General features: G+C 44.7%; 2 protein-coding genes across 5 annotated transcripts; one reads left to right on the forward strand and one right to left on the reverse strand.

The window, feature by feature from the left end:
- Positions 1 to 2,049: 2,049 nt before the first annotated feature.
- On the reverse strand, positions 2,050 to 21,552 carry FRMD8 (FERM domain containing 8). Of its 4 annotated transcripts, none has more exons than XM_058160139.1 (11): positions 21,497 to 21,552; positions 20,374 to 20,455; positions 17,838 to 18,005; positions 15,188 to 15,289; positions 13,718 to 13,776; positions 12,296 to 12,462; positions 10,266 to 10,487; positions 9,095 to 9,218; positions 7,776 to 7,919; positions 6,471 to 6,657; positions 2,050 to 2,975 (listed from the first exon to the last, which is right to left on the reverse strand). In XM_058160139.1, exons 2-11 carry the CDS (start codon positions 20,453 to 20,455, stop codon positions 2,857 to 2,859), a joined length of 1,374 nt encoding a protein of 457 aa, XP_058016122.1. In that variant the 5' UTR covers positions 21,497 to 21,552; the 3' UTR covers positions 2,050 to 2,856. The 4 variants fall into 4 exon arrangements, with proteins under 4 accessions (XP_058016122.1, XP_058016123.1, XP_058016124.1 ...); XM_058160140.1 differs by having other exon boundaries at positions 21,386 to 21,507; XM_058160141.1 differs by lacking the exon at positions 21,497 to 21,552 and adding an exon at positions 21,218 to 21,246.
- A 627-nt stretch (positions 21,553 to 22,179) lies between these two features.
- On the forward strand, positions 22,180 to 26,090 carry LOC131186525 (uncharacterized). The gene is made up of 2 exons (XM_058160197.1): positions 22,180 to 22,345; positions 23,680 to 26,090. Exon 2 carries the CDS (start codon positions 23,701 to 23,703, stop codon positions 25,426 to 25,428), a length of 1,728 nt encoding a protein of 575 aa, XP_058016180.1. The 5' UTR covers positions 22,180 to 22,345; positions 23,680 to 23,700; the 3' UTR covers positions 25,429 to 26,090.
- Positions 26,091 to 26,220: the final 130 nt, after the last annotated feature.

Raw genomic sequence — 26,220 nt, forward strand, 5'->3', positions numbered from 1 at the left:
TCTCAAATACTGGAAGACTGCTATCATGTCTCCCCCCGCTCCTTCTTTTCTTTAAATTTTAAAATTTAAAATCGGAATTTTGCCCAATTCCTGCAGCCGCCCTTCATAGGTTTTTGTCTCCAGGACGTTAATCGTCTTAGTTGCTCTTCTTTGCTCTTTTCCCCCAGTCTCAACATCTTGCTTTCACCAAGTTCCCAGGTTAGAAGCGGATTTCCCAAAACAATACTATTGTCGGGGTACCAAGTAACACCCCCCAATGAAAAAAACGAGTCCGAGGCTTTTTCAAACTTGTCTTAAGCATTAAACAGAAGGCATAGGTTTCTTACGTGTGAAGGCTTGGCAACTTTTGAGAACTGCAAACTCAGGGTTACGGTATTTCCGAGTCTAGAAATTTGTAGTAGCTACTGAACCCCTCTGGTGGACCAGATTGGGAACAGCAACACGAATCCTCACGATCAAGGGTTTGTAAACAGTTGGATTTCACCTTAGAGCATGCCCAGTAATGTCAATCACAGCTGCCCCTTAGTGCAGGGGTCTGCAAACTTGGCTCTTTTAAGACTTGTGGACTTCAACTCCCAGAATTCCTCAGCCAGCAAAGCTGTCCACAAGTCTTAAAAGAGCCAAGTTTGCAGACCCCTGCCTTAGTGGCATGATTCCTTATCCTAGAGAAGGTGAACGCACAGGGCACCAAGTGCCAAAACGGGAGCCCTTCACACGCTCGTCAGGGCTGCGACCAGAAAGAGGAGCCGCCCTGGAGGCAGGCACACACCAGAAGAGGTACTTCCGCTTTCCGGCACGCCAGCAAGTCTTCCAGTTACTGCTGCACACACGCCAATCAGTTGGCCAGCGCGCATGCTCACGCTGGAAAACGGAAGACCAGCTCTTCTGGTTTCCGGCACTGCCACACGCACAAAGCTGATCGTTGCGTGCGCATGTGCGCCAGAAACCCAGAAGAAGAACGGGCGACGCTGTGCGTGCCAGGCGACAAGGCTCTGCGCTCCACAGGCTCGCCATCATGGCCCTATACCATTTCAGACAGGTGGCTGTCCAGTCTTTTCTTAAAAGCCTCCAGTGATGGAAGCACCAGACGACTTCTGAAGGCAACTTCACAACCCATTGACTCTGCTTGTCAGGTCGCAAAAGGGGATCACATAATCCTGCGACCACAGCAACCCTCATAAAAATGACTCCGTTGTCAAGCATCCGAATGAAAATCATGTGACCATGAGGATGCTACAATGGTCGTAACTGAAAAAACGGTCATAAATCCCTTTTTTCAGTGCCGTTGTAACTCTGAACGGTCACTAAATGAACTGTTGCAAGTCGAGGACTACCTGTATACGGTTCACATATGCTGAATATTGTGGGAAACCAAAGTCTAGGTTTAGTATGTTAAGCACGTTATAGAAACCCAGCCATTTTGTGAAACACTTCACTGCTTGTAGAAATTTTGCTCATTATTTATCCTTTTAATTTTGGGTGGGATGGAGATATTATACACTTGCCTATTGGCTGGGTGATGCTCCTCCCACTCCCCCAATTGTAATTTACTACATGTGCAAACATTATGCATCCTATTTTGTTAATATAGACCTATCCAGTTCCTGTGAATACAATGGAAGGTCACATTGTATAATCGGCTTTAAAACACCTTTTGTTCATCTGAGCAGCCAAAATTAATTGTGGCTTAGCCAAACATGAATTTAATTAGGGTAGGCAGCACTTAAGAAACTAATACATTCAAAAAAACGTAGCGCATTAGAGATATGCAAATAGTGAAATTAAAAAAGGGGGAAGGGAAATATATCTGATAAAGTATGAAAGAGGGTGGTGGAAAATTGAATTGAGTTTGACTATGTACCTGACTGATATTTTGTTCAAAAAGTATACTGTATGTGGTTTGTTTAAAAAAAAAACTTTTCAAAAAAAACAAACCACACCTTTTGTTAATCTGAGCAGCCAAAATTAATTTTGGTTTAGCCAAACATGAATTTAATTAGGGTAGGCAGCACTTAAGAAACTAATACATTCAAAAGAACGTAGCGCAGGTGCGTTTTTTAATTCCGGTTTTTATTGCAACAACCCCCTAGATAAAAGTCAACAGGTAGACAAACAGAGACTGAAAATGGAAGTCAGTTTGTTTTAAACAGGAACAAAAAAAAGCACTTTTTTTTCCCCAAACAGAAATTCAGAGGGGATAGAAACCAGCGATCAGCCAGATTCATTTCTCTTGGCGCTGGACAAAAGAAGAGCAAGTACCCCTCAAAAAGGCAGAGAAATTTCAAGATACAGAGGAATGAAAAGACCCTCCCGTCCCCCCCCCTCCTCAAATATACAGCACACTGCAAAAAGAAAAGGGTGTAATTTTATCCTTCTGCCTTCTAGAACACTTCGGGCGCCTCCCTTCCCTCAAACTGAGCCTCGTTTCCAAAGGTCTGAGCTACAAACACTGTGGTTCACAGACAAGATGGGGATTGTGAGATCATTTCCTTTCCCCCCCCCTCTGAAAAATCATACAGAAGCAAGGAAGAAATCAGCAATTTGAGGATTACAACTCGCGGCTAAATGAGTCTGGGGGGGGGGGGGAATCGTTAACCGTGGCACTATGTAAGCAGGACTCTTACGGCAGCTCTGCGACATGCCAGGAACAAACTCAATATCTGGATATAAGGTACATTCTGGCAGCCCCAACTCAGGAATGAAGTCTGACACTGCAAGGAGATATACAACGGGGAGTTGGAGATACAAGGTAGACAGCAAGTAACCCCTGAAGAGTCAAGGATGATGCTGGCCTTTGAGTCACCTTGCCCCAAAGTGGTCTGGTCCCCCTTTCTACCCCCAGGAACAAAACGGGGATCAGCCCTGTTCCAAGTTCTCGGCTGCCCGTACTGCTGAGTAGGAGGTAGGGGCATTCGACAGCTGGCGGCCGAAGAAGGATGTCGTACGTCGAGGTTTCACCCTCTTGATCTCCTTCCCTGCAGCGAGGAAGAAGCATTGCACACATATAAGTAGAGGCAGAGCAACAGCAATAGCATTTAGACTTATATATCGCTTCACGGTGCTTCACAGTCATCTCTAAGTGGTTTACAGAGTCAGCACGTTGCCCCCTACCTAACGGAGTCCTCATTTTACCGAGGATGGGAGGCTGAGTCAACCTTGATTCGGTCAGAATCGAACTGCTGGCAATTGGCAGAATTAATCTGCAATTGTCAGCTCTACTGCGCGGCGTAGCTTGGGGTGTCATTCAGGCAGGATTGGGGAGCTGACCTGGCGACGCTCAGAAGTATGTCCGGTTGCCCAGCCTAGGCGTCAGAAGCCTAGGCAGGCCCAGAAGCAGCTGAAGTTCGGGGCCTTGCCTGCGCAGAGCCAAGCCTCAGCTGGTCTGATGAGCCGAGTGGAAAAGCAGAGTTAAAGCTGGCTAGGTTTGGTGTAAGTTGGCTTGCTTGGTTAGATGTGGGTTAATTGTAGAAGAAATGTGAAATGGGGGCGGGGCACTGCGCGCGAAAGCAGTGACAATATCTCACTTGTAAAGCTGGTGATCGTTGGAGGGCCTGATAAAGATCTCTGCAAGTAGGAACCCAGTTGCCTGGAGTCTTACGGTGTAGGGTCTCCTGCTTGGGCAGGGGGTTGGACTAGATGACCTACAAGGTCCCTTCCAACTCTGTTAAATCTGAAAGCGCCATTCCTGTACTGTATTCTAACCACTGCGTCACCATGGCGTAAATGGCAGAGCAGAGCAATAAGCAATAGCACTTAACACTTATATACCGCTTCACGGGGTTTTACAGCCCACTCTAAGCAGTTTACAGAGTCAGCCTCTTGCCCCCAACAATCTGGGTCCTCATTTCACCCGACCTCGGAGGACAGAAGGCTGAGACAACCTTGAGCCCGGGAGAACCAAACTGCCAAACTGCTGGCAGTCAGCAGAATTAGCCTGCGGTACGGTTTTCTAACCACTGAGCCATCACAGCATATACCAACTCTACAACAATCAGTGTCGGGCTTTACACATCACAGCCTAATGAGGGGTTTGTTGAACACGTTATCAGTTGGTGTGCAAAGCTGGGAATTATAATTTACAAATCCTATTGGCAGGAATCATGCAATCTCCAAATTAAAAAAATTATCTCCGTGAGCACACTGGGATTTTTGACAGCCTATTACAAATTTTGTTTCCTTTTTTAAAAAATTCTTACAGACAAATCATTAATTTCCTCCAACATCATCCTCTCTAGGACACAAATATTATGAATCTTTACAGCTTTATAACCCTACATAAGGGTTACATACATAGCATGGCTGGCTCAAAAATTCTGGGAGCTGAGGTCGACAAGTCTTAAAAGGGCCAAGGTTCCCCACCTATGCTCTGTATCTTTCAGCTTTCTAACACTAGAAAGGTAAAGGTTCCCCTCGCACATATGTGCTAGTCGTTCCCGACTCTAGGGGGCAGTGCTCATCTCTGTTTCAAAGTCGAAGAGCCAGCGCTGTCCGAAGACGTCTCCGTGGTCATGACTCAACGCCAAAGGCGCCCGGAACGCTCTTCCCTTCCCACCAAAGGTGGTCCCTATTTTTCAACTTGCATTTTTTTATGTGCTTTCGAACTGCTAGGTTGGCAGAAGCTGGGACAAGGAACAGGAGCTCACCCCGTTACGCAACACTAGGGATTCAAACCGCTGAACTGCCGACCTTTTGATCGATGAGCTCAGCGTCTTAGTCACTGAGCCACTGCATCCCTGTCTCTAACACTATACCTCACTTTTATTTTATTTTTTTATTGGATAGCCCTGCGCACTTTTAACAAACCCTTGAACATTTTATTTTTATTTTCCATGAATACTTTCAAGTTCCATAGATAAAGCCGAAAATGTTGACTATGCTTAAAACTAGAAAGTTGCTTTTCAGCACATCAATCTTCTAATCCAGTCACCAGACCCGATGCAAAAAAATGGGTAGCTCGGCAAGCTGCTGCCTACAGTTAATTTCATCCAAAGAAGAGGCTAGCTGGACCAAATTCAAAGAGTTATTTAGTCCAGCACCATTTCTCACAAGCAGGAAAGAGCAATTCTCTATGTTCCTTGTGTCCCATATTCAGCAACCGGATGTAAGGTGTCCTTGTATTAGAAAATTCTAGTGAGCTGACCTAACTGATGAATGCATTTTGCTAAGAAAAATGCTGCTGGATGAATTAAGAAACAGATGCAATTGAGTATCGTGTTTCTTAGAAAGCACAATTTCTCACAAGTAGGAAAGATTCAGATTTAACAGAATTGGAAGGGACCTTGTAGGTCATCTAGTCCAACCCCCTGCCCAAGCAGGAGTCCCTACACCATTTCTGACAGATGGCAGTCCAGCCTCTTCTTGAAAGCCTCCAGGGATGAAGCTCCCACAACTTCTGAAGATAACTTCTGTTCCGTCGGTTGATTGTTCTCACTGTCAGAAAATTCCTCCTTATTTCCAGGTTGAATCTCTCCTTGTTCAGTTTCCACCCATTGTTCCTTGTTTGGCCTTCAGGAGCTTTGGAAAATATCTTGACCCCCTTCCTCCTCTCTGGGGCAGCCCCTCAAATATTGGAAAATGCTCTCATGTCTCCCTTGGTCCTTCTCTTCACTAGACTAGCCAGGCCCAGTTCCTGCAATCGTTCATCGTATGTTTTAGCCTCCAGTCCCCTCATCATCCTGGTTGCTCTTCTCTGCACTCTTTTCTAGAGTCTCCACATCTTTTTTATAGTGTGGTGACCAAAACTGGGAAGTGGCTCACCGGGCTAATGCAGCCTGTTATTAACACACAGCTGCCTGCAATTACTGCAGGCTCAAGTCCCACCAGGCCCAAGGTTGACTCAGCCTTCCATCCTTTATAAGGTAGGTAAAATGAGGACCCAGATTGTTGGGGGGGCAATAAGTTGACTTTGTAAATATACAAATAGAATGAGACTATTGCCTTATACACTGTAAGCCGCCCTGAGTCTTCGGAGAAGGGTGGGATATAAATTCAAATTTAAAAAAAAAAACTGGATGTAGGATTCTAGGTGTGGCCTTATTAAGGCTTTATAGAGTGGTATTAGTACCTCCCTTGATCTTGATTGTAGCCCTGTTAATGCAATTTAGGATTGCATTGGCTTTTTTGGCTGCTGGCTCCTATTTAGCTGGTTGTCCACTAAGACTCCAAGATCCCTCTTTTTTTTTGTTTGTTTACATTTATATCCCGCCCTTCTCCGAAGACTCAGGGTGGCTTACAGTGTGTAAGGCAATAGTCTCATTCTATTTGTATATTTACAAAGTCAACTTATTGCCCCCCCAACAATCTGGGTCCTCATTTTACCTACCTTATAAAGGATGGAAGGCTGAGTCAACCTTGGGCCTGGTGGGACTCGAGCCTGCAGTAATTGCAGGCAGCTGTGTTTTAATAACAGGCTTCTTACAGCCTGAGCCACCACGGCCTTCTCACAATTACTCACAGTTTCACCTGCTTACCTTCCTCAACGTAGTCTATGGTGGCTAAACGCTGGATCCGACTACAGAGCACGCTGCTCTGACGCTGAATTTTGGGCGGCTGCTGATCAGACGCGGGGACTGCAGCCGTGGTGGGCTCTGAATCCAGCCCCCTGGCAGACCCGTTCAGCTCAATACAGTATTCGATTAGGCTACTCATCAGTTCAGCCTGGAAAGAGAGAGACACGGGCCCGTTTAATGCAGGTTGTCCTCAACTTACGACCGCAATTGAGCCCAACATTTATGGTGCTAAGCGAGACATTGGTTAAGCGAGGTTTGGCCCCATTTTACGACTTTGCTTGCCGGAGTTGTTAAGCGAATCACAGCAGCTGTTAAATTAGTAACCCGGTTGTTAAGCGAATCGGGCTTTCCCCATTTGACTTTGCTTATCGGAAGGTCGCAAAAGGGGATCACGTGACCCCAGGACGCTGCGACCGTCAGAAATATGAGTCAGTTGTCAAGCACCTAAATTTTGATCGTGCGGCCCTGGGGATGCTGCAACGGTCATAAGTCTGAAAAACGGTCCTAAGTCACATTTTTCAGTGCCGTTGTAACTTTGAACGGTCACTAAACGAACTGTTGTAAGTCTAGGACTGCCTGTATATTCTAGCACAGGGGTCTCCAACCTTGGTCCCTTTAAGACTTGTGGACTTCAACTCCCAGAGTCCCTCAGCCAGCAAAGAGGAACTCTGGGAGTTGAAGTCCACTAGTCTTAAAGGGACCAAGGTTGGAGACCCCCATTCTAGCACTATATTGGAAAGTGTGGAATGCCAGAAAGGAAAAAAACAATACAGGCAGTCCTCGAATTATGATCACAACTGAGCCAGGGATGGGCTTCAAAATTTTTTGCATTGGGTTCTCTGCCTGATTGCTTCCTGAACCACGAGGGGTGGAGCATTTTTGCCCTCCCCAGGCTCCAAAGGCTTTCCTTGAGCCTCTGGGAGGGCGAAAATGACCTCCCCAGGCTCCGGAGGCCCCATGGAGGCCATTCCAGCCTTCCCAAACTTCCAGTAGGCCCATTTTTCGCCCTCCCCGAGCCTCCACAGTTACCTGCATCCGAAACGGGCCACCTGGGGACTCCTGGGAGGGGAGGGGCAGGGTGAACGGGGCCATCCAGAAGTGGGATTTGGGAGTTCTCCAAACTGCATGGTATCTTAGCTAGAGTTCTGCAAACCCCCAGCAGCCCAGCCCTGAACTGAGTCCAGAAAATAGGTTTAACTGTAACGTAAATTATTGTGACACCCACACCTATTAAAGTTTTAAATATCTCTCCCAGCATACACATACTTGCTTAGAGTAAATCTTGAGCAACTTGTTCACTTGCCGGCCTTCATTTTCCCCGTCAAATTCCAACCACAGGATGTGTTCCTCCTCGCTCGGAAACGTGTGATCCCACGATAGCTCCTGGAAGCGCAGGCCCAGCAGAACATACTGCAAGGAAGGCAGAACAGTTTTATCCGGGAGGCGAAACAACGGAAGGGCCTTTCATCAACTTTGTCCAGTTCAGCGGTTCGAATCCCTCGTACTGCCGCGTAACAGGGTGAGCTCCCATGACTTGTCCTAGCTTCTACCAACCTAGCAGTTTCGAAAGCACGTAAAAATGCAAGTAAAAAAAATAGGGACCACCTTTGGTGGGAAGGTAACAGCGTTCCGTGCACCTTTGGCATTGAGTCATGCCGGCCACATGACCCCGGAGACGTCTTCGGACAGCGCTGGCTCTTCAGCTTTGAAACGGAGATGAGCAGCGCCCCCTAGAGTCGGGAACGACTAGCATGTATGTGCGAGGGGAACTTTTACCTTTAGCCTTCCGAATTTGAAAGAAAACCCTTACAGGTAGTCCTCGACTTATGACCACAATGGAGCCCAGAATTTTGGTTCTTAAACAAGATTTGTCCAGTGAGCTTTGCCCCATTCTACAACCTCTCTTGCCACAGTTGTTAAGCGAATTACTGCAGTTGTTAAATTAGCAACACGGTTGTTCAAGTGAATCCGGCTTCCCCCATTGACTTGGGCTTGTCCGAAGGTCGCAAAAAGGGACACAGCCACCGTCATAAATAAGAGTCAAGGTGGACCAAGCGTCTGAATTTTGATCACAGAGATGCCGCAATGGGTCGTTAAGTGTGAAAAATGGCCCCAAGTCACTTCGGTCACTCAACGAACTATTGTAAGTTGAGGACTACCTCTATAACGGAGGTATGTCTGAATTTGACTCGTGTGGCCATGGGGATGTGGTCATAAGTGGGCAAAAACAGCCCTGGATCACTTTTCTCAGTGCTGTTGTAACTTTGGTCACTAAATGAACGGTTGTACAGTTGAGGATCCCCCTGTACTGAATAAGTGAGAGCCATCAACCGATGGAACAGAAGTTGCCTTCAGAAGTTGTGGGAGCTTCATCACTGGAAGCTTTCAAGAAGAGGCTGGACTGCCACCTGTCAGAAATGGTGTAGGGTCTCCTGCTTGGGCAGGGGGCTGGACTAGATGACCTACAAGGTCCCCTCCAACTCTAATAACAGGCCACCTCATCTAACTGGCATAGTCGAATCCATAAAAAGGCTGAAGGATCCCAAATGGCTCAGCCAACCCACACACCGCCCTCCCCACTTTACCTTCTCTTTGCTGTCCATGATATAGACGCCCTCCAGGCTAATGGCCACCGTCACGGCTTTGCGTCCGGCCCGATGTAGCAACCCCTGGACCGGCTTGTCTATTTCCCCAAAGAAGAAGGCGCAGCTGCAGAGAGAGAGGGGGGGGGAGGAGAGAGAGAGAGAGGGAGTGGGAGAGAGAGGGAGGAAGGCGGAGAGACAGAAAGAGAGGGGGAAGGGGGAGAGAGAAAGAGGGAGGGAGCGGGGAGAGAAAGAGAGAAAGGAGGGGGGAGAGAGGAGGGGAGAGACAAAAGGGGAGAGAGAGGAGGAAGGGGAGAGACAGAAAGAGAGGAGGAGGAGAGAGAGAGGAGGAGAGGAGAGAGAGAGAAAGGAGGGGAGAGAGAGAGAGGAAGGGAAGAGGGGGAGAGAGAGAGAGAAAGGAGGGAGGGGAGAGAGAGAGAGGGAGGGGAGAGAGAGAAGAGGGGAGAGAGGGTGGGGAGAGAAAGAGAGGAAGGAGAGAGAGAGAAAGAGAGGAAGGGGAGAGGGAGAGAGAGGAGGAAGGGGAGGAGGGGAGAGAGAGGAGGAGGGGAGAGAGAAAGAGGAGGGAGGGGAGAGAGGAGGAGGAGAGAAAGAGAGAAAGGAGGGGAGAGAGAGAGAGGAAGGGAAGAGGGGGGAGAGAGAGAGAAAGGAGGGAGGGAGGGGAGAGAAAGAGGGAGGGGAGAGAGGGAGAGAGAAAGAGGAGGAGGGGAGAGAGGGTGGGGAGAGAAAGAGAAAGGAGGGGAGAAAGAGGAAAGAGGAGGAGAGGAGAGACAGGGAGGAGGAGAGAGAGGAGGGGAGAGAGAGAAGAGGGGAGAGACAGAAAGAGAGTGGGAGGGGAGAGAGAGAGAGGGAGGGAGGGGAGAGTGGGAGAGGGGAGGAGGGGAGAGGAGAGAGAGAGAGAGGGAGGGAGGGGGAGAGAAAGAGAGAGGGAGAGACAGAAAGAGAGAGGGAGGGGAGAGAAGGAGGAAGGGGGAGAGAGAGAAAGAGGGAGGGAGGGGGAGAGAGGGAGGGGGAGAGAGAAAGGGAGGGAGGGAGGGAGAGAGAAAGAGAGAGAGGAGGCGGACAAAAGAGGGTCATTCGTGATTCCGTGACCGAAGGACGCCCCGCCAGAGGTTCTCCTGGCCTTCGTGGTCCCAACGCAGCCACCCAAACCTACCCGTAATACGGAAGCTCGTGGGCCTTGTACAAGTAGGCGCAGTACAACCTGAGCAGAGTGGCGTGTTCTTCGCAAGCCCCTGCCTCCGGGACCTCGCGGAAGGCACGCAGGAGGCCCTGCTCGCTCACGGGCAGGCGGGATCCGGCCCGTTTCCGAAGGCTGGCAAAGAGCTTGTGGCCTCTGTGGCAAAGGTGGGAGGGCAGGAAGCAGTCCAGCTTCTCTCTAGGAAGAGAAGGAAAAACCAAAATTAAACACAAAAACAGAAGTTCCCCCTCGGCCAGCGGTTCTCAGTCCTTGTCTTCCCTCCCTGCTTTCAGAACGGAACACAACTGATACAGGTAGTCCTCGACGTACGACCACAGCTGAGCCCCAAATGTCTGTTGTTAAGTCAGGCATTTGTTAAAATGAATTTTGTCCCATTTTTTTTTTATTATTATTATTATTATTATTATTATTATTATTATTATTATTATTATTATTATTATTATTATTATTATTAATTAAATTTTTATACCGCCCTTCTGCCGAGGGACTCAGGGCGGTTTACAGCCAAGATAAAAACGACAGCAATATACACATAAAACCATGAGTTAAAAAGCTTATTACACAAATGGCCGAATTAAAACATTAAAATAAAACCCCATAAATTATAAAATATTAAAACATTAAAACTAATTAAAATCCTATGCCAGTCCTGCGCGAACAAACAAATAGGTCTTCAGCTCGCGGCGGAAAGTCCGAAGGTCCGGCAGTTGACGAGTCCAGGGGGACCTTTCTTGCCTCAGTTGTTAAGTGAATCACTGCAGTTGTTAAGTTAGCAACAGCACTTAGACTTATACCCTGCTTTGTGGTGCTTTTTATACCCTCTCTAAGCAGTTTACAGAGTCGGCCTCTTGCCCCCCAAGCAACCTGGGTCCTCATTTTACCCACCTCGGAAGGACGGAAGGCTGAGTCAACCTTAAGCCTGGTGAGATTCGAACGGCCAAATTGCAGGCAGCCGGCAGTCAGCAGAAGTTAGCCTGCAGTACTGCGCTCTAACCACTGTGCCGCCACGCCTCTTAGCAACATGGTTGTTAAGTGAATCTGGTTTTCCCATTGAGTTTGTTGGCCAGAAGGTTGCAAAAAGGGGAATCACGTTGACTTTGAGACAGAGGCAACGGTCATAAATAGGGAGTCAGTTGCTGAACATGAGCTGAATTTTGATCGCATGACCATCGGGATGCTGGAACGGTCGTAACTGTGAACAACGGTCATAAGTCATTTTATCTAGTGCCGTTGTAACTTTGAATGCTCACTAAAGGAACGGTTGTAAGTCGAGGATTACCTGTACATGTTTTTCACCATTATTTCTAACTCTTAATTTTTCTTTTTTTTTTTAAACAAGTTTTTATTGATTTTTTTAATTTCCCTTCCTACACACATACATAGTTTATGAACAGAGTATTGGCCATATCGTATCTTATACAGTTTAACATATCCAAATACATTTTACCTTATTACAATGTCTGCCAAAGTATTCTTTTTCCATATTTTGATCGTGTGTCTTAATATTTCCATGCTCATTTATATAAATCATATCTTCCTTCTCCCTCCAGTTCTCATTTCTTCATTTTTACTAATATTTATTCTCTTTTTATTATTATTTTTGAGCTATTTCAATTTTTATCCTGATATATTCAAACATATTTGGGGTTGTTTTTCTTCCATTTCATCTTTTTCCATTTCATCTTTTTCCATTTCTTTTCCTTCTCACTCCTCTCCCTCCCTTTTTTATCCTTCCTACTTTCTTCTCTCCTCTCCTACTCCTTCTCTACTTCCCCTTCCTTTCTCCCCCTCCTCCATTCTTCCTCCCTCTCTAACCTTCTCTCCTACTCTTATTTCCCCCTCCCTTTCTTCCTCTCCTCTTCTAACCCTTTTAATTTTTCGCCAGCCTTGCTTCCCTCTGCTTCAAAGAAACCAGCATTCCAGCATTTGGCCATTAGCCCTGAGAAAACCCAGAATTCGGTTGCTGTTTGAGTAGTTTCACCTACTTCAGGAACGAAGCAGAGTGCTGTTCCGGGTTGTAGGGGCCTAAGTTGATTCGGCAAACCAGGGCTCCCAGTGCATCACAATCGGCCGGGTCACAGGGATACCTCCCCTCCAAAACGTTATACTTGGCCTCTTCGTACAAGAGCCGCAAAATGTCTTCATCCTGAATCTGGAGAAGAAGAAGAAGAAACAATACAGACTCTCAAAAGATCCCGCTAACGACATCAAGCCAGAGGAACACAGGCAGTCCTGGACTATGTATATACATTTAATCAATCAATCAATCAATCAAATAAATAATTGTACACCTTACTTTGGGGACTGAAGAGCACTGCACACCAGAACAACTAGACACAAGAACAGTTTTTTCCCGAAGGCCATCACTCTGCTAAACAAATAATTCCCTCAACACTGTCAGACTATTTACTGAATCTGCACTACTATTAATCGTTTCATAGTTCCCATCACCCATCTCTTTCCACTTATGACTGTATGACTATAACTTGTTGCTGGCAATCCTTATGACTTATATTGATATATTGACCATCAATTGTGTTGTAAATGTTGTACCTTGATGAACGTATCTTTTCTTTTATGTACACTGAGAGCATATGCACCGAAGACAAATTCCTTGTGTGTCCAATCACACTTGGCCAATAAAATTCTATTCTATTCTAAAATTCTATTACTCTAGACAGCTGACATCAGTATGGAAATCTATAATGCCAGTTCAAGCAGCTATCATGGCCATCTTTCAAATGTTTCCTGGGTAGCATCTCTGACCAAGCAGAGGTGACTTTCAAGATTTCCATCAATATGGCATAATAGAAGCCCTATCCCTTTTATTTGTTTGGGTGCACACTTTTAAAAGGGACGGATCTTTCAATCACATGGTCATGTCTACCGTACTGAATTTCTGGATCTCCTGCTAACAATACGTACTTTAAAACTGGTTGGGCTCCTTAAATATAGAACGTATAAAGTCTGGCACCATCAGACATTTAAAAATAATAAAGCATCATTAACTAAGACTGGGACAAATACGGCACAAATATGTTGAGAACAAACATGCTGGGTGATTATTTGGAAACAGAAACAGAGAATCTATCATTTTACAAACAGTGAACAGGCGAGCCACATGACTAGCAAGAAAACCAGGGAGTATACTTTTGAAGTCACTGAAGATCTGAACAGGAGAAATAAGCGACCGTCATTTAGCGACCGTCCAAAGTCCCTGAAACAAGGGGACTTGGGACCGTTACGCAGTTACAACCTTTGCCCCCTCCCCATGATCATGGGATCGAAATTCGGGTGCGTGACCACTGATTCACATTTATGACCATTGCTGTGTCCCAGGCAGGGGTAGGCTGCTGGGGGTTCGGGAGAACCTCTAGCTAAGATTCTGCGCAGTTCAGAGAACTCACCTGCAGCTCCTTCCTTCTCAAAAAAAAGATATTTCTGCGGAATTGAAGTGACGGTTCGTCTGCGAGAAAATCAGGGAAGAAAAAATGGGACAGGCTGTCATTTAAAATCCTTGTTCCCATGGGGAAGAATTTAAGGAAGGCCTGGCCCATCCCGCCCCCACACACACCTACGGGTAATGAAACACCCAAAATGGAGACCTTCTATGCATTAGTCCCAGAACTGGATTATTTACTTGTTACCTACTTTGGAAATGTATAAATCACATCGGAGGTTGTGGGAGCTTCATCGCTGGAGGCTTTCAAGAAGGGACTGGACTGCCATTTATCAGAAATGGTGTTAAGGTCTCCTGCTTGGGCGGGGGGTTGGACTAGATGACCTATAAGGTCCCTTCCAACTCTGTTAATCTAATCTAAACTTTGTCCTAGCAGTTCAGTTTAGAAGAATACAGGTAATCCTCGATTTACAACAGGTCGTTTAGTGACCCTTCGAAGTTGAAACAGCACTAAAAGAGTGAGTTATGACCATTTTTCACACTTAAGACAACTGCCCCGCCCCCTGTCCCTGTTTTTGCTGTCAGAGGGCTAGCAAAACAAACTCAAAACAAAACGAAAGGAGAAATGTTTCTTCCCCTTTTGCATTTGAGCAGGAAAGGAGAAAGGGAAAGGCGAAAGACAAAGAAGGAAAGATGGGACGAGAACAAGGAAGGAAAGAGGGGAAGGAAGAAGAAAGGAGAATGAAGAGGGAAGTGGGAGGAAGGAAAGGAAGGAAGAATGGAATGAAAGGGAGAAATAGGGAAGGAAGGAAGAAGGCAGGGAAGAAGGTAGGAAGGAAAGGAAGGAAGGAAGGAAGGAAGGAGTATGGATGTCATAGAAGGAGGGATGGAAGGAAGGAAGAATGGAAGCAAAGGGAGAAATAGGGAAGGAAGGAAGGAGGCAGAGAAGAAGGAAGGAAGAATGAAAGCAAAGGGAAAAATAGGGAAGGAAGGAAGGAGGCAGAGAAGAAGGAAGGAAGAATGGAGGCAAAGGGAAAAATAGGGAAGGAAGGCAGGGAAGAAGGAAGGAAGGAGTATGGATGTCATAGGAGGAGGGATGGAAGGAAGGAAGAATGGAAGCAAAGGGAGAAATAGGGAAGGAAGGAAGGAAGGAAGGAAGGAAGGAAGGAAGGAAGGAAGGAAGGAAGGAAGGAGAGAGAATATAATGAGAGGGAGGGAGGGTCTGAGGGAAGTCCTGCCTTAACACTTGGCCACCACCGCCCCCCCACAACACGAGTGACGTCGAGCTGGCCACGCCCCCCTCCCAAGGTCAAACACAACCCTGATGCGGCTCTCAATGAAATCAAGTGTGACATCCCTGCTCTGGGCTTGTAGGTACAGAACTGGAGTGAAAGAACAGCTCTTATTATTTATTTTTTTTAAGGATTAGAGAAAGGTCTTGTGTACGTATCCCATTTGCCCAGGGAGCTGCCAGCACCTTCCACGATCTCATCCACGGAACAGCTGGTGAAACGGAAGAGCAGCTCTTGCCACTGGCGGCAGACCTTGTACGGTTGGTGTTTGGGCTTCAGTTGAACCTCTGCAAGAGAGAAAGAGAAGGGGGGGGGAGACTCAGCCGATGGGGTTGATAGCAACACCCTTCCATTGGGTCCCAAATTGATTTTGGAAAAAGGAAACGTAATCCTAGTGGACGATCGCCTTAAACGTGAGCTAGCTGTGTGCGGTGGCAGCCAAAAAAAGCTAATACAATGCAAAAGCATTAGCAGATGCAACATGAAGTATTAGTACTACTTTACAGATTCTTAGTTGTATCATTAAGTGTTAAATTTGTACCCTATGACTATCATTAAGTGTTGTAAGTCTTGTAACTTGATGGAGGTATCTTTTCTTTTATGTATACTGAGAGCCTATGCACCAAGACAAATTCCTTGTGTGTCCAATCACACTTGGCCAATAAAAAAATTCTATTCTATTCTATTCTATTCTATTCTATTCTATTCTATTCCCATTCCATTCCATTCCATATTCTATTCTATTCTATTATTCTATTCCATTCCATTCCACTCTATTCTATTCTATTCTTCTCCATTCCATTCCATTCTATTCTATTCCATATTCTATTCTATTCTATTCCATTCCACTCTATTCTATTCTATTCCATTCCATTCCACTCTATTCTATTCCATATTCTATTCTATTCTATTCTATTCTATTCTATTCTATTCTATTCTATTCTATTCTACTCCATTCCATTCCATTCCATTCCACTCTATTCTATTCTATTCCATATTCTATTCTATTCTATTCTATTCTATTCCATTCCATTCCACTCTATTCTATTCCATTCCATATTCTATTCTATTCTATTCTATTCTATTCTATTCTATTCCCATTCCATTCCATATTCTATTCTATTCTATTATTCTATTCCATTCCATTCCATTCCACTCTATTCTATTCTATTCTACTCCATTCCATTCCATTCCACTCTATTCTATTCTATTCCATATTCTATTCTATTCTATTCTATTCCATTCCACTCTATTCTATTCCATTCCATTCCATATTCTATTCTATTCTATTCTATTCTATTCTATTCTATTCTATTCTATTCCATTCCACTCTATTCTATTCCATTCCATATTCTATTCTATTCTATTCTATTCCATTCCATTCCACTCTATTCTATTCCATATTCTATTCTATTCTATTCTATTCTATTCTATTCTATTCTATTCTATTCTATTCCATTCCATTCCATTCCAGTCTATTCTATTCTATTCTATTCTATTCTATTCTATTCCATTCCACTCTATTCTATTCTATTCCATATTCTATTCTATTCTATTCTATTCCATTCCATTCCATTCCACTCTATTCTATTCTATTCCATATTCTATTCTATTCTATTCTATTCTATTCCATTCCATTCCATTCCACTCTATTCTATTCCATTCCATATTCTATTCTATTCTATTCTATTCTATTCTATTCTATTCTATTCTATTCTATTCTATTCTATTCTATTCCATTCCATTCCACTCTATTCTATTCCATTCCATATTCTATTCTATTCTATTCTATTCTATTCTATTCTATTCTATTCTATTCTATTCTATTCTATTCTATTCTATTCTACTCCATTCCATTCCATTCCACTCTATTCTATTCTATTCCATATTCTATTCTATTCTATTCTATTCTATTCCATTCCATTCCACTCTATTCTATTCCATTCCATATTCTATTCTATTCTATTCTATTCTATTCTATTCTATTCTATTCTATTCTATTCTATTCTATTGCCACACCTGAAATACTGCATCTAGTTTTGGGCACGTTACAAAAAAAAATGAGACTTTGGAAAAAGAACAAAGAAGGGCGACTAAGATAATTAAAGGCCTGAAGACTAAAACATGAACGGTTGCAGGATTTGGGTAAGGCTAGTCTAGAGAAAGGAAGGACTGGGGTAACACGATACCAAATGTTCCAATATTTGAGGGGCTGCCACAAAGAGGAGAGGGTCAACTTATTTTCAAAAGCATCAGAAGACAAGACATGAAACAATGGATGGAAACTAATCAAAGGAGAGAAGCAACCTGGAACTAAGGAGAAATTTCCTATCAGGGAGGACAATTAACCAGTGGAACAGCTTGCCACTAGAAGTGGGTATTTCCCCAATCGAGTTTTTTTAAAGAGTAGACTGCACAGCAATTTGTCTGAAATAATATAGGGCCTCCTGCTTGAGTAGGGGGTTGGACTAGAAGACCTCCGAGGTCCCTTCCAGCTCTATTCTGATCGATTGACAGATTGAAAGCCAAGGGGAAAATGGCAAACGTGCTGAGCCGGCAAAATATCGACCCAATGGGGCCACAATCCCAGTTTAGCAAGCTTTGCATTTACAACCTCAAGGTTTGCACCTGCTTGCAGTGAAGGAGGTTATTGTAAGCTCAGAGCAAAGAAGTCTACAGGCAGGGCAAACCGTTCGATTCTCGTCTGGACACCAAGGCAACTGCTTGCCCTTCACTTCCCTGCCATCTCAACCACCAAGGCTGCCGAAGCGCCACGAAGGCCTCTTTGGGCAGGGTTGGGGAAGAGTGAAGACACCTCTGGGGGGGTCTTCGTACCAAGGAAGGGGGAGACGAGCCAGAGGGAAAAGATCTCGAGCGCGCATTCGGGCAGCTTCAGCACATCCATCACCATCCGATGCAACTCCTGAGCCGTGACGGAGGGTAGGTTGTCCATCGTTAGACGCACCACAGTGTCGTCCACAAGATAAACCAGGACGTCCTGGGCTAAAGTGGAGAGAAAGGAAGAGTTAAAAAAAGAATAACAGCTGCGGCACAGCACGACAACCCGAGGGCTAACTTAAGTTTTCTAGGTTCACACAATTCCTTCAAGAAAAAGAACAACCACCAAAAACAAATCCACCAATCACTAAAAAGGAACCACGCTCTGAACTGTTGGACTAGAAGACCTCCAGGGTCCCTTCCAAGTCTGCTATGCTATGCTATGCTATTCTGCATTTTATTCTATTCTATTCTATCTTCTGCATTCTATTCTATTCTATCTTATCTTCGGCATTCTATTCTATGTTAGGCTATGCTATTCTATTCTGCATTCTATTCTATTCTGCATTTTATTCTAATCTATCATCTGCATTCTATTCTATTCCGTTCTATGCTATGCTATGCTATGCTATTCTGCATGCTATTCTATTCTCTATTCTATGCTATGCTATGCTGCATTCTATTCTATTCTATTCTATTCTATTCTATATTTTATTCTACTCTATTCTATCTTCTGCATTCTATTCTGCATTCCTATTCTATTCTATTCTATGCTATTCTATTCTATTCTCTAATTCTATTCTATGCTATGCTATTCTGCATTCTATTCTATTCTATTCTATATTTTATTCTATTCTATCTTCTGCATTCTATTCTATTCTATTCTATTCTATATTTTATTCTATTCTATTCTATCTTCTGCATTCTATTCTATGCTATTCTATTCTGCATTCCTATTCTATTCTATTCTATTCTATTCTATTCTATTCTATTCTATTCTATTCTATTCTATTCTATTCTATTCTATTCTATTCTATTCAGCTTCTTGTGTTATGTAAATGTTGGGTCCTTCACAGAACTGGTGGTGAAGTGTTGTGTAGCATCAGGTTGGCAAGGAGAGAACATAAAGCAAAACTCCCGTTACTAAAAAAAAAATTAAGAACACCGACAATCCTGTATAGGATTCCCACCTCATTGTTGATTCTCACTTACTACTTAACTTGTTCAGTGATTATTTGAAGTTACGATGGTGCTATAAAAACAACTTCTGCAATCTATTCATTTATGATTTCACAGCATTTTTCACTTACTTGATTAACATTACAGTCAGGTTATGCATTATCCCGTGCTTGACTTGTGGTTTTTCCCCCCCTACCCCTTGAAGGTGGGAGAGAAAGGGATTACAAGAGAGTCAGCAGGCTCTCAATGCAGAATAAACATTGAAAGGCATGAAGGCACCGGCATCTCCAAACCCACTATACAAATAGCCCAGTGCATTCCAAATTGTGTGCCTGCTGACTCTCTTTTAATCCCTTCCTCTCTAATCTCTTCTTCTCAAGGAAAGGGTGCTAACAGGTTAACTTTGACATGGGTACGCATTCATGGAGGCCTCCATCCTTAGAAGTCCTGAATTTGCAGGTAGAAGCAGTGGTGAGACATGCCTTGCATTTTTGTCTCCAGGCCATTGCGAAAACTTTGCTTGAGTCTGTCTGCAAATACTCGGGTGGTCACTCAGATGCAATAGGACTCCTATACAGTAGTGGCCAAAATTGTGGAAACCTTTTGGGAAAAGTGTATTTTTGAGGTTTGACGGCTAATAACACAACTTTTTTTTTTTGAGTTTCAAGATAATCCTATTCCATCTCTGGAATGGCCTGGGAATAGCCCAGACTTTCACCCAACTGAAAATCTATGCAGCCGACCAGGGGTAAAATGCTTCCGATTCGGACTGGATCGCCCGATCTGGTAGTGATGACGGCGGGTGGTTCAGAGAACCGGTAGCAAAAATCCCTGCCCTACCCCCCATGCCCAGCTGAGCCGCGTGATTATCTGAGGGTTGTTTTTTTTTTACTTTTAAAAGCATTTTTTCTTCGACTGAAAAAATGCTTTTAAAAGTAAAAAAAAAAAAAACACCCTCTGATGATCGTGCGGCTCAGCTGGGATTGTCACGGCCTTTTAAAAGCATTTTTTACAACCTCTTCAGCCGAAGAGGTTGTAGAAAAAATGCTTTTAAAAGTAAAAAAAAAAAAAAAGGCTTTTAAAAGACTCTGGCAATCCCAGCTGAGTTGCCTGATCGCCAGAGCCTTTTTTTTGTTTTGTTTTAAAGGCAAAAAAAAATCCTTTTAAACAATCAGGCAACTCAGCTGGGATTGTCAGAGCCTTTTAAAAGCATTTTTTTTACAACCGCTTGGGCTGAAGAGGTTGTAGAAAAAATGCTTTCAAAAGTAAAAAAAAGAGAAAAGTTAACCACGCCCACCCAGTCGCATTACCCCCTCCCCACCAAGCCATGCCCACAGAAACGGTAATAACAAATTTTACATTTCACCCCTGCTTTGATGGGACGGGGAGGGGGGGACATTATCCTTCCACTTACCTCGAGGACCACTGGAAGAGACGCTACTTCGCTGAGAGCCTTGGTCCCCACTGGGGGGGACCATAAGTTTGTCCCCCTCCATCTGTAACCCAAAAGAAAAACAAACTGCATGCTTGAGAACAAATTAAATATAGGCCCATCCTCATTTCTAAGTCTAGCCGAGGGTTTTGTATCGTGCTAAACTGGATATTAACAGACAGGACATTGTGGCATAAAAACCTATCCAACATGCTATGACAAGGGCTGCATCCCCCCCACCCAGAATTCCACTACAGGTCGTCCTTGACTTGCAAACAGTTCATTTAGTGACCGAAGTTACAACAGGATTGAAAAAAAGTGACTTGCGACCATTTTTCACACTTACGACCGTGGAAGCATTCCCGGTTTACATTCAGATATTTGTCAACTGACTCATATTTATGACGGTTGTAGCGTCCCGGGGGTCACGGAAGGTCCCTTTTTGCGACCTTCCGACAAGCCAAGTCCACGGGGAAGCCAGATTCGCTTAACGACCGGGTTCCAAAACTTATCAACCGCAGCGATCCCGTTAACGACCGCGGCCAGAAAGGTCGTCCAATGGGGCAGAAAGTCACTTAACAACGGTCTCGCTTAGCCACAGAAATTTTGGGCTCAGTTCTGGGTTGTAAATCGAAGACTACCTGCATCAACAGCAGCAGAATACCCATCACGTTGCCAACCTAAGTGGGGGCTTAGGGATTAAGGAAACAAATTTCTCACATACATTGGGATCAAATAAAAAGGCTGAATAGCAATATCTCATCCTAAGGAAACAGGAGAGTGAAACCAGATGGAAGAAAAACCCTTCCAGGACTGATGATGTTACCTAGCTGGGTCATGAAATGTCTGGAAGAAAACTACCGAGGTCACCGGGGATCCTTTCTCCTCTTCCTCTCCTCCTTTTCTTCCTCCTCCTCCTCCTCCTCCTCCTTTTCCTCTCCACAAACCCCTGATGATCTTCCTCCTCCTCCTCCTCTCTGAAAACACCTCTCACTTCTAACACTGATGATGTCCCCTAGTTGGGTCATGAAACGTCTGCAAGAAAGCCACCCAGCTCAGAGGTCACCAAAGACCCGCTCGGAACAAAAGCCGAAACTTTTCCTACCTCCTCCGCAGTTTCCTTGTAAAGCTTTTCTGAAGTTGCACTAGGACCCCACCCTATCCAACATGACGTCACCCTTTCCCGGTTAAATCATTGGCTGTGCTCCTTGCTCTCCTCCCCCTTCCTCCTCTACCCAGTGACGACATTTTGGGTGGGACTTAGTACAGAAACAGGAAGTGTTATTGCACGGGCTACTTTTAAGACTTGTGGACTTCAACTCCCAGAATTCCTCAGCCAGCAAAGCTGGCTGAGGAATTCTGGGAGTTGAAGTCCACAAGTCTTAACGCGGCCAAGGTTGGAGATCCTTGCTCGAGGAATTTTCAATCCTAACATTATTAAGTTATGTTTATTTTTATTTGTTATATTGAGGAATTCCCCACCTTCCCTCTCCGGCGCCCTGAGAATCAATGCGGGCGGGCCCTTTTGGTTTGCTGCTCCCCCACCACTCCCACGGCGCTATATTGACGTCATTGGAGGACTGAGAGGGGGCCGGTCCACTCAGCACAAAAACTCTGGGATCCGTTGCGAGTCAGTGCGCATGCGCTCCTCCTTGCATTCCAGGCGTCTTCCGGGGCGGGGATTTGGAAAAGCCGCTTGGCGACTTTAACGGCTTGCGGAACTTCAACTCCCAGAATTCCTCAGCCGGCAGGTGGCCAATAGTGGCCGGTCTCAAACGAGGCGGAGGAATTCTGGGAGTTGAAGTCCGCAAGTCGTAAAGTCGCCCAGGTTGGAGACCCAAAAGTGGGGGGGGAAAAGATGCTCTCGTAGATGGCGCGTTGCCAGTGAGCGGCTGGAGCGTCCGCCTTTCCGCTCGGCTTCTGCTTCTTCCCACCCAGGATCGGCGTCCTGAAGGTACGTTGATCTCGCTTCATGAGCCACGGCTGCCCGACCTGGCCTGCATTCCCACAACACGTTAAACCCAGTGGCTGAATTGCCCCTTTTTCTGCACGGGGAATCCAGCAAGCACCCTCCGCTGTCAGTTGATGACCCCAACCGGGTTTATGCAAACAGACCTCCAAGAAACAAAGATAAAAGCTCTTTTTTTTAAAAAAAAAAATGCCTTTTATCTAGTCCACCAAACTGGATTCAGAAAACAAACTGAACCATAAACTAAGCAAAAGCTTTTTTTGGGGGTGTTTATTTATTAACGAGTGGTTTGCAACCAAGATTAAAAGGAGCAGACTTTTGAGAATGCATGTGCTCATTCTTACAGTCTTCTTCATTTAACGACCCCATAATCCCCTTGCAGGGTGGAGTTTGTGCAACTGAATGGAGCTAGCAGAGCGTTTTAATGGCCGGATGCCCTTCCTGTCGCCAGTGCGGAGTTTTGTTCAGCAGATTTATTCTCAGCGTGCCTGGAGAGAGAAATATCTGCCTCTACCTAGGATCGAACTCAAGAGTTTAGTTTACTTTATTGCCGTTGCACCTCGTGCAATGAAATTAAATGCCATCTTCAGTGTACATCATACGTAAGAAAACTAAAAAAAACAAAAACATGCATCCTTCACTTTCTGAAGTGAAATTCAAATTCACAATTGAATTGAATTGAAAACCTCTAATACTGCATTAATATTGCACTATACAGTAGAATTCAGTATAGTTACTGCTCTAGGATAAAAGTTGTTTTTCAGCCTATTTGTCCTTGTTTTTATTGCCCTGTACCGTCTGCCAGATGGTAATAGTTCAAAAAAAAAAAAAAAAAAAGGGTGACCAGCATGAGATGGATCTTTAAGAATGTTTTGAACTTTCTTAAGGCAGTGGGAGCTATCGAGCTCTTCCAAAGAGGGGAGAGGGCAACCAGTGATCCTCTGGGCAATGACGTTGACCCTCAGGAGTGCTGTCCCATCTGCCACTGTGCAATTGGCAAACCAGACACAGATGCAGTAAGTTAAAATACTCTCTATGGTGCAGCGGTAGAAGGTCTACCTCCTGATTGTGAGGTGAGAGCTCCACCTCTAGGCCACCGCACCACTCCTTGTGCTCATTCTTACAGTGACCTAGTGAAATGTACTGTACAGGTAATCCTCAAAAATTGTGGGTGCTCCATCACTGGAGGTTTACAAAAATAGACTGGACAACCAGGTAGGCGGTTGGACTAGAGGACCTCTGAGGTCCCTTCCAGCCTTATGATTTAATATTGCGTTCCTTCCAAGTTCAAACCTGTCTCTGTGCTTTGTTTCCTGCAGGTGCATCCTGAAGTTAAAATCATGTCCAAAAGAAAATGTCTGTTTACTGAGAAAACCAGGCGCAATTATCCCGATTTTCGCAAAGGTAGAGATGACTATGAAGCGGAGTGCTTGGTCTGCAAAGCTGGCACTTTTGTGTCAGTCGCACACAAAGGTCCTGGGGATCTGGAGTATCACATGTCCTCCGACAAACACAAGAAAGCGCTCAAAGCCTACAAGCGCAACAAAGCAATAACACGGGATAATTGGTGTGCAAAAACGGACTTTTTTGTGGATCCAGACAGCGAAACGGAGGACGCTGTTACTGCAAGTGACAGCAGTTTAGCATTCCGCACCGTCGTGAATCACGACACTGACAAACCAGTGGATGATAATTCTGACTTGTTGAGAAAGTTATTTTCTGAGGCAGACCTAGCTCAAAAATTTTCCATAGTCCAAACCAAAAGAGAAAGTATTGAACATTGTATGCTTGCTCCACACGTAGACACGGTTGTCCTGGAAGACCACGGCATCCCCTTCTGCGGGGTGGCTATAGATGACAGCAGCCACAGGGCCCTGAAAATGGTCCCTGTCCTCATCCAATATTATGACTACAGGAACGGCGGCTTGAAGACCAAACTCCTGGAACTTCAGGAAAGTCCCACCGAGATGGACGTCTCAGACTCTCTTGTCAAAGCTCTTAAGAAACACAGATTGCTTCAGAAGTGCGTGGCCTTCGCGGGGGACAACTGCAACACCATGTTTGGCGACCTTCGGCAAGACGAGGAGGCGAGGACTGTGTTCGCCAAGCTGAAGAAAGCCCTCCAGAGAGAGACGTTGATTGGGGTGTGCTGCCCTGCCCACATTTTGCACAACTGCATCCACCACGGAGCAGACGCCCTGGAGGTGGACGTTGAGAACGTCATCCTAAAGATCTACCAGTACTTCCACATCTACGCGGTGCGGACGGAGTCCCTGCAAGAATATTGCGAGTTTGTGGAGGTGGAATACAAGCGGCTGCTCTCCCACAGCAAGACCCGCTGGCTGTCCTTGTTCCCCGGCATCACGAAGCTGCTCCAGATGCACTCGGCCCTGAAGTCCTTCTTCTTGGGCCAGAGCAACCCGCCCGCCGTGCTCAAGAGCTTCTTTGAGCACGAGTTCGGCGAGCTCTACCTTTGGCACATGCACTCGCTGATGAACGCTTTCCATTTGCACATCGAAGAGATGGAGCGGGAAAATAACTCCCTTGTGGAGGTGATGAAGACGCTGGACTCCGTGCGCACCATCCTGCTTGACCGTAGAGCCCAGAACTTCATGTCCCCGACGGTGAAGGGGATGCTTGCAGACAAGCGCAAGGAGGGGCTGGAGGAGGGATGCGACGTCTTCTCCGATGCCGTGCGTCACCTCTACGGTAATTGCATAGACTACCTGGAGATGTGGATGGCACCACTACAAGAGTTTTCCTGCTTCACCTGGATGGCCCTGAGTGACACACCGAGCTGGAGTGATGTGGAAACATGTATAACATACTTACGTGTAAAGGGTCTGGAAATTGACAGTATGAAGTGCTTCATTCAGTTTAACAATCTGAAACAATTTGTGGAAGCTTCCAGAGATGAAGAAGAGTTCCAGCATCTGCTTTCACACGAAAAATGGACCAAATATTTTCTAAATGTCAAAACCGTTGAATGCTATTCAGAACTGTTAAAAATTGTGCAGTTTTTTTTTGCAATTCCCTCCCACAGTCTAAATACTGAGCACTTCTATTAGATGGAACTCCTGTAAACTATGGTGCAAATTTCTGCCTTTACAAGAAAATTTTACAAACCCGTTGAAAAGATAGCTGGTTCCATTTTTATTTGCTCTAATGAGAAATACACATGTATCTAATGAGAAGAAACAGAAAAAGATTGGGGTAGGTTTTTGTATTTTTTAATTTGCTGTATTTGGGAATTTGCATAATGCTTTATCATGTGATATATTTTTTAAAAAAAATCCATTGATGTTTGTTTCTAAGCTGTTCCTGCTATGGTGTTTTGGGCTCCACACACCAAGTTTCTGTTAGCTGTTATGGAGTCCCTTTGTATGTTTTGCTATACAGGCAGAATAAAAGGTTTGAATAAATGTATTGCACATAATTTAAAGCACAAAATTGTAAAATTGAAGATGCTTTGTAGGCTGAGATTGTTGGATGTTAGGATTGTTACCTAACTGTATATGTAAACTATATAAATATTACAGACAAAACATGTAAATTGTTTTGCAAATGTCTTCTTTTTGGGGGACATTGCAAGTGTGAGTTTGTTTGCATTCTCAAAAGACAAAATCTGTTACTTTTATTTCTTAAGAGGATGTATTGTATCCTGAGCCAAACACACTAAACAAGATGTACAAATTCCTGATTATCCTTGACAATTTGTTATTAAATGAAGTCTGAAAAACTCAAGTCCAAGAGTTGCACTTATATTTGGTAAGAAGTTAAGATGGTAGACTTTCAGTCCTAAACTAGATCTTTTTTTTAAAAAAATACGCCCCAAAACAGTGTGACAAGTCAGTAAAATA

Source organism: Ahaetulla prasina, chromosome 17, assembly GCF_028640845.1.
Source record: "Ahaetulla prasina isolate Xishuangbanna chromosome 17, ASM2864084v1, whole genome shotgun sequence".
Taxonomy (NCBI): domain Eukaryota; kingdom Metazoa; phylum Chordata; class Lepidosauria; order Squamata; family Colubridae; genus Ahaetulla; species Ahaetulla prasina.

What these genes read in the sequence shown, in the direction of transcription:
- FRMD8 (XM_058160139.1), bottom strand. Translation starts at nt 20,455, where the DNA reads ATGGAGGGGGACAAACTTATGGTCCCCCCCAGTGGGGACCAAGGCTCT. An exon ending in CTCTTCCAGTGGTCCTCGAG is followed by an intron (nt 18,006 to 20,373) that starts GTAAGTGGAAGG and finishes TCTCCACTTTAG; the next exon opens with CCCAGGACGTCCTGGTTTAT. An exon ending in CGTGGATGAGATCGTGGAAG is followed by an intron (nt 13,777 to 15,187) that starts GTGCTGGCAGCT and finishes ATTTTCTCGCAG; the next exon opens with ACGAACCGTCACTTCAATTC.
- LOC131186525 (XM_058160197.1), top strand. Translation starts at nt 23,701, where the DNA reads ATGTCCAAAAGAAAATGTCTGTTTACTGAGAAAACCAGGCGCAATTAT.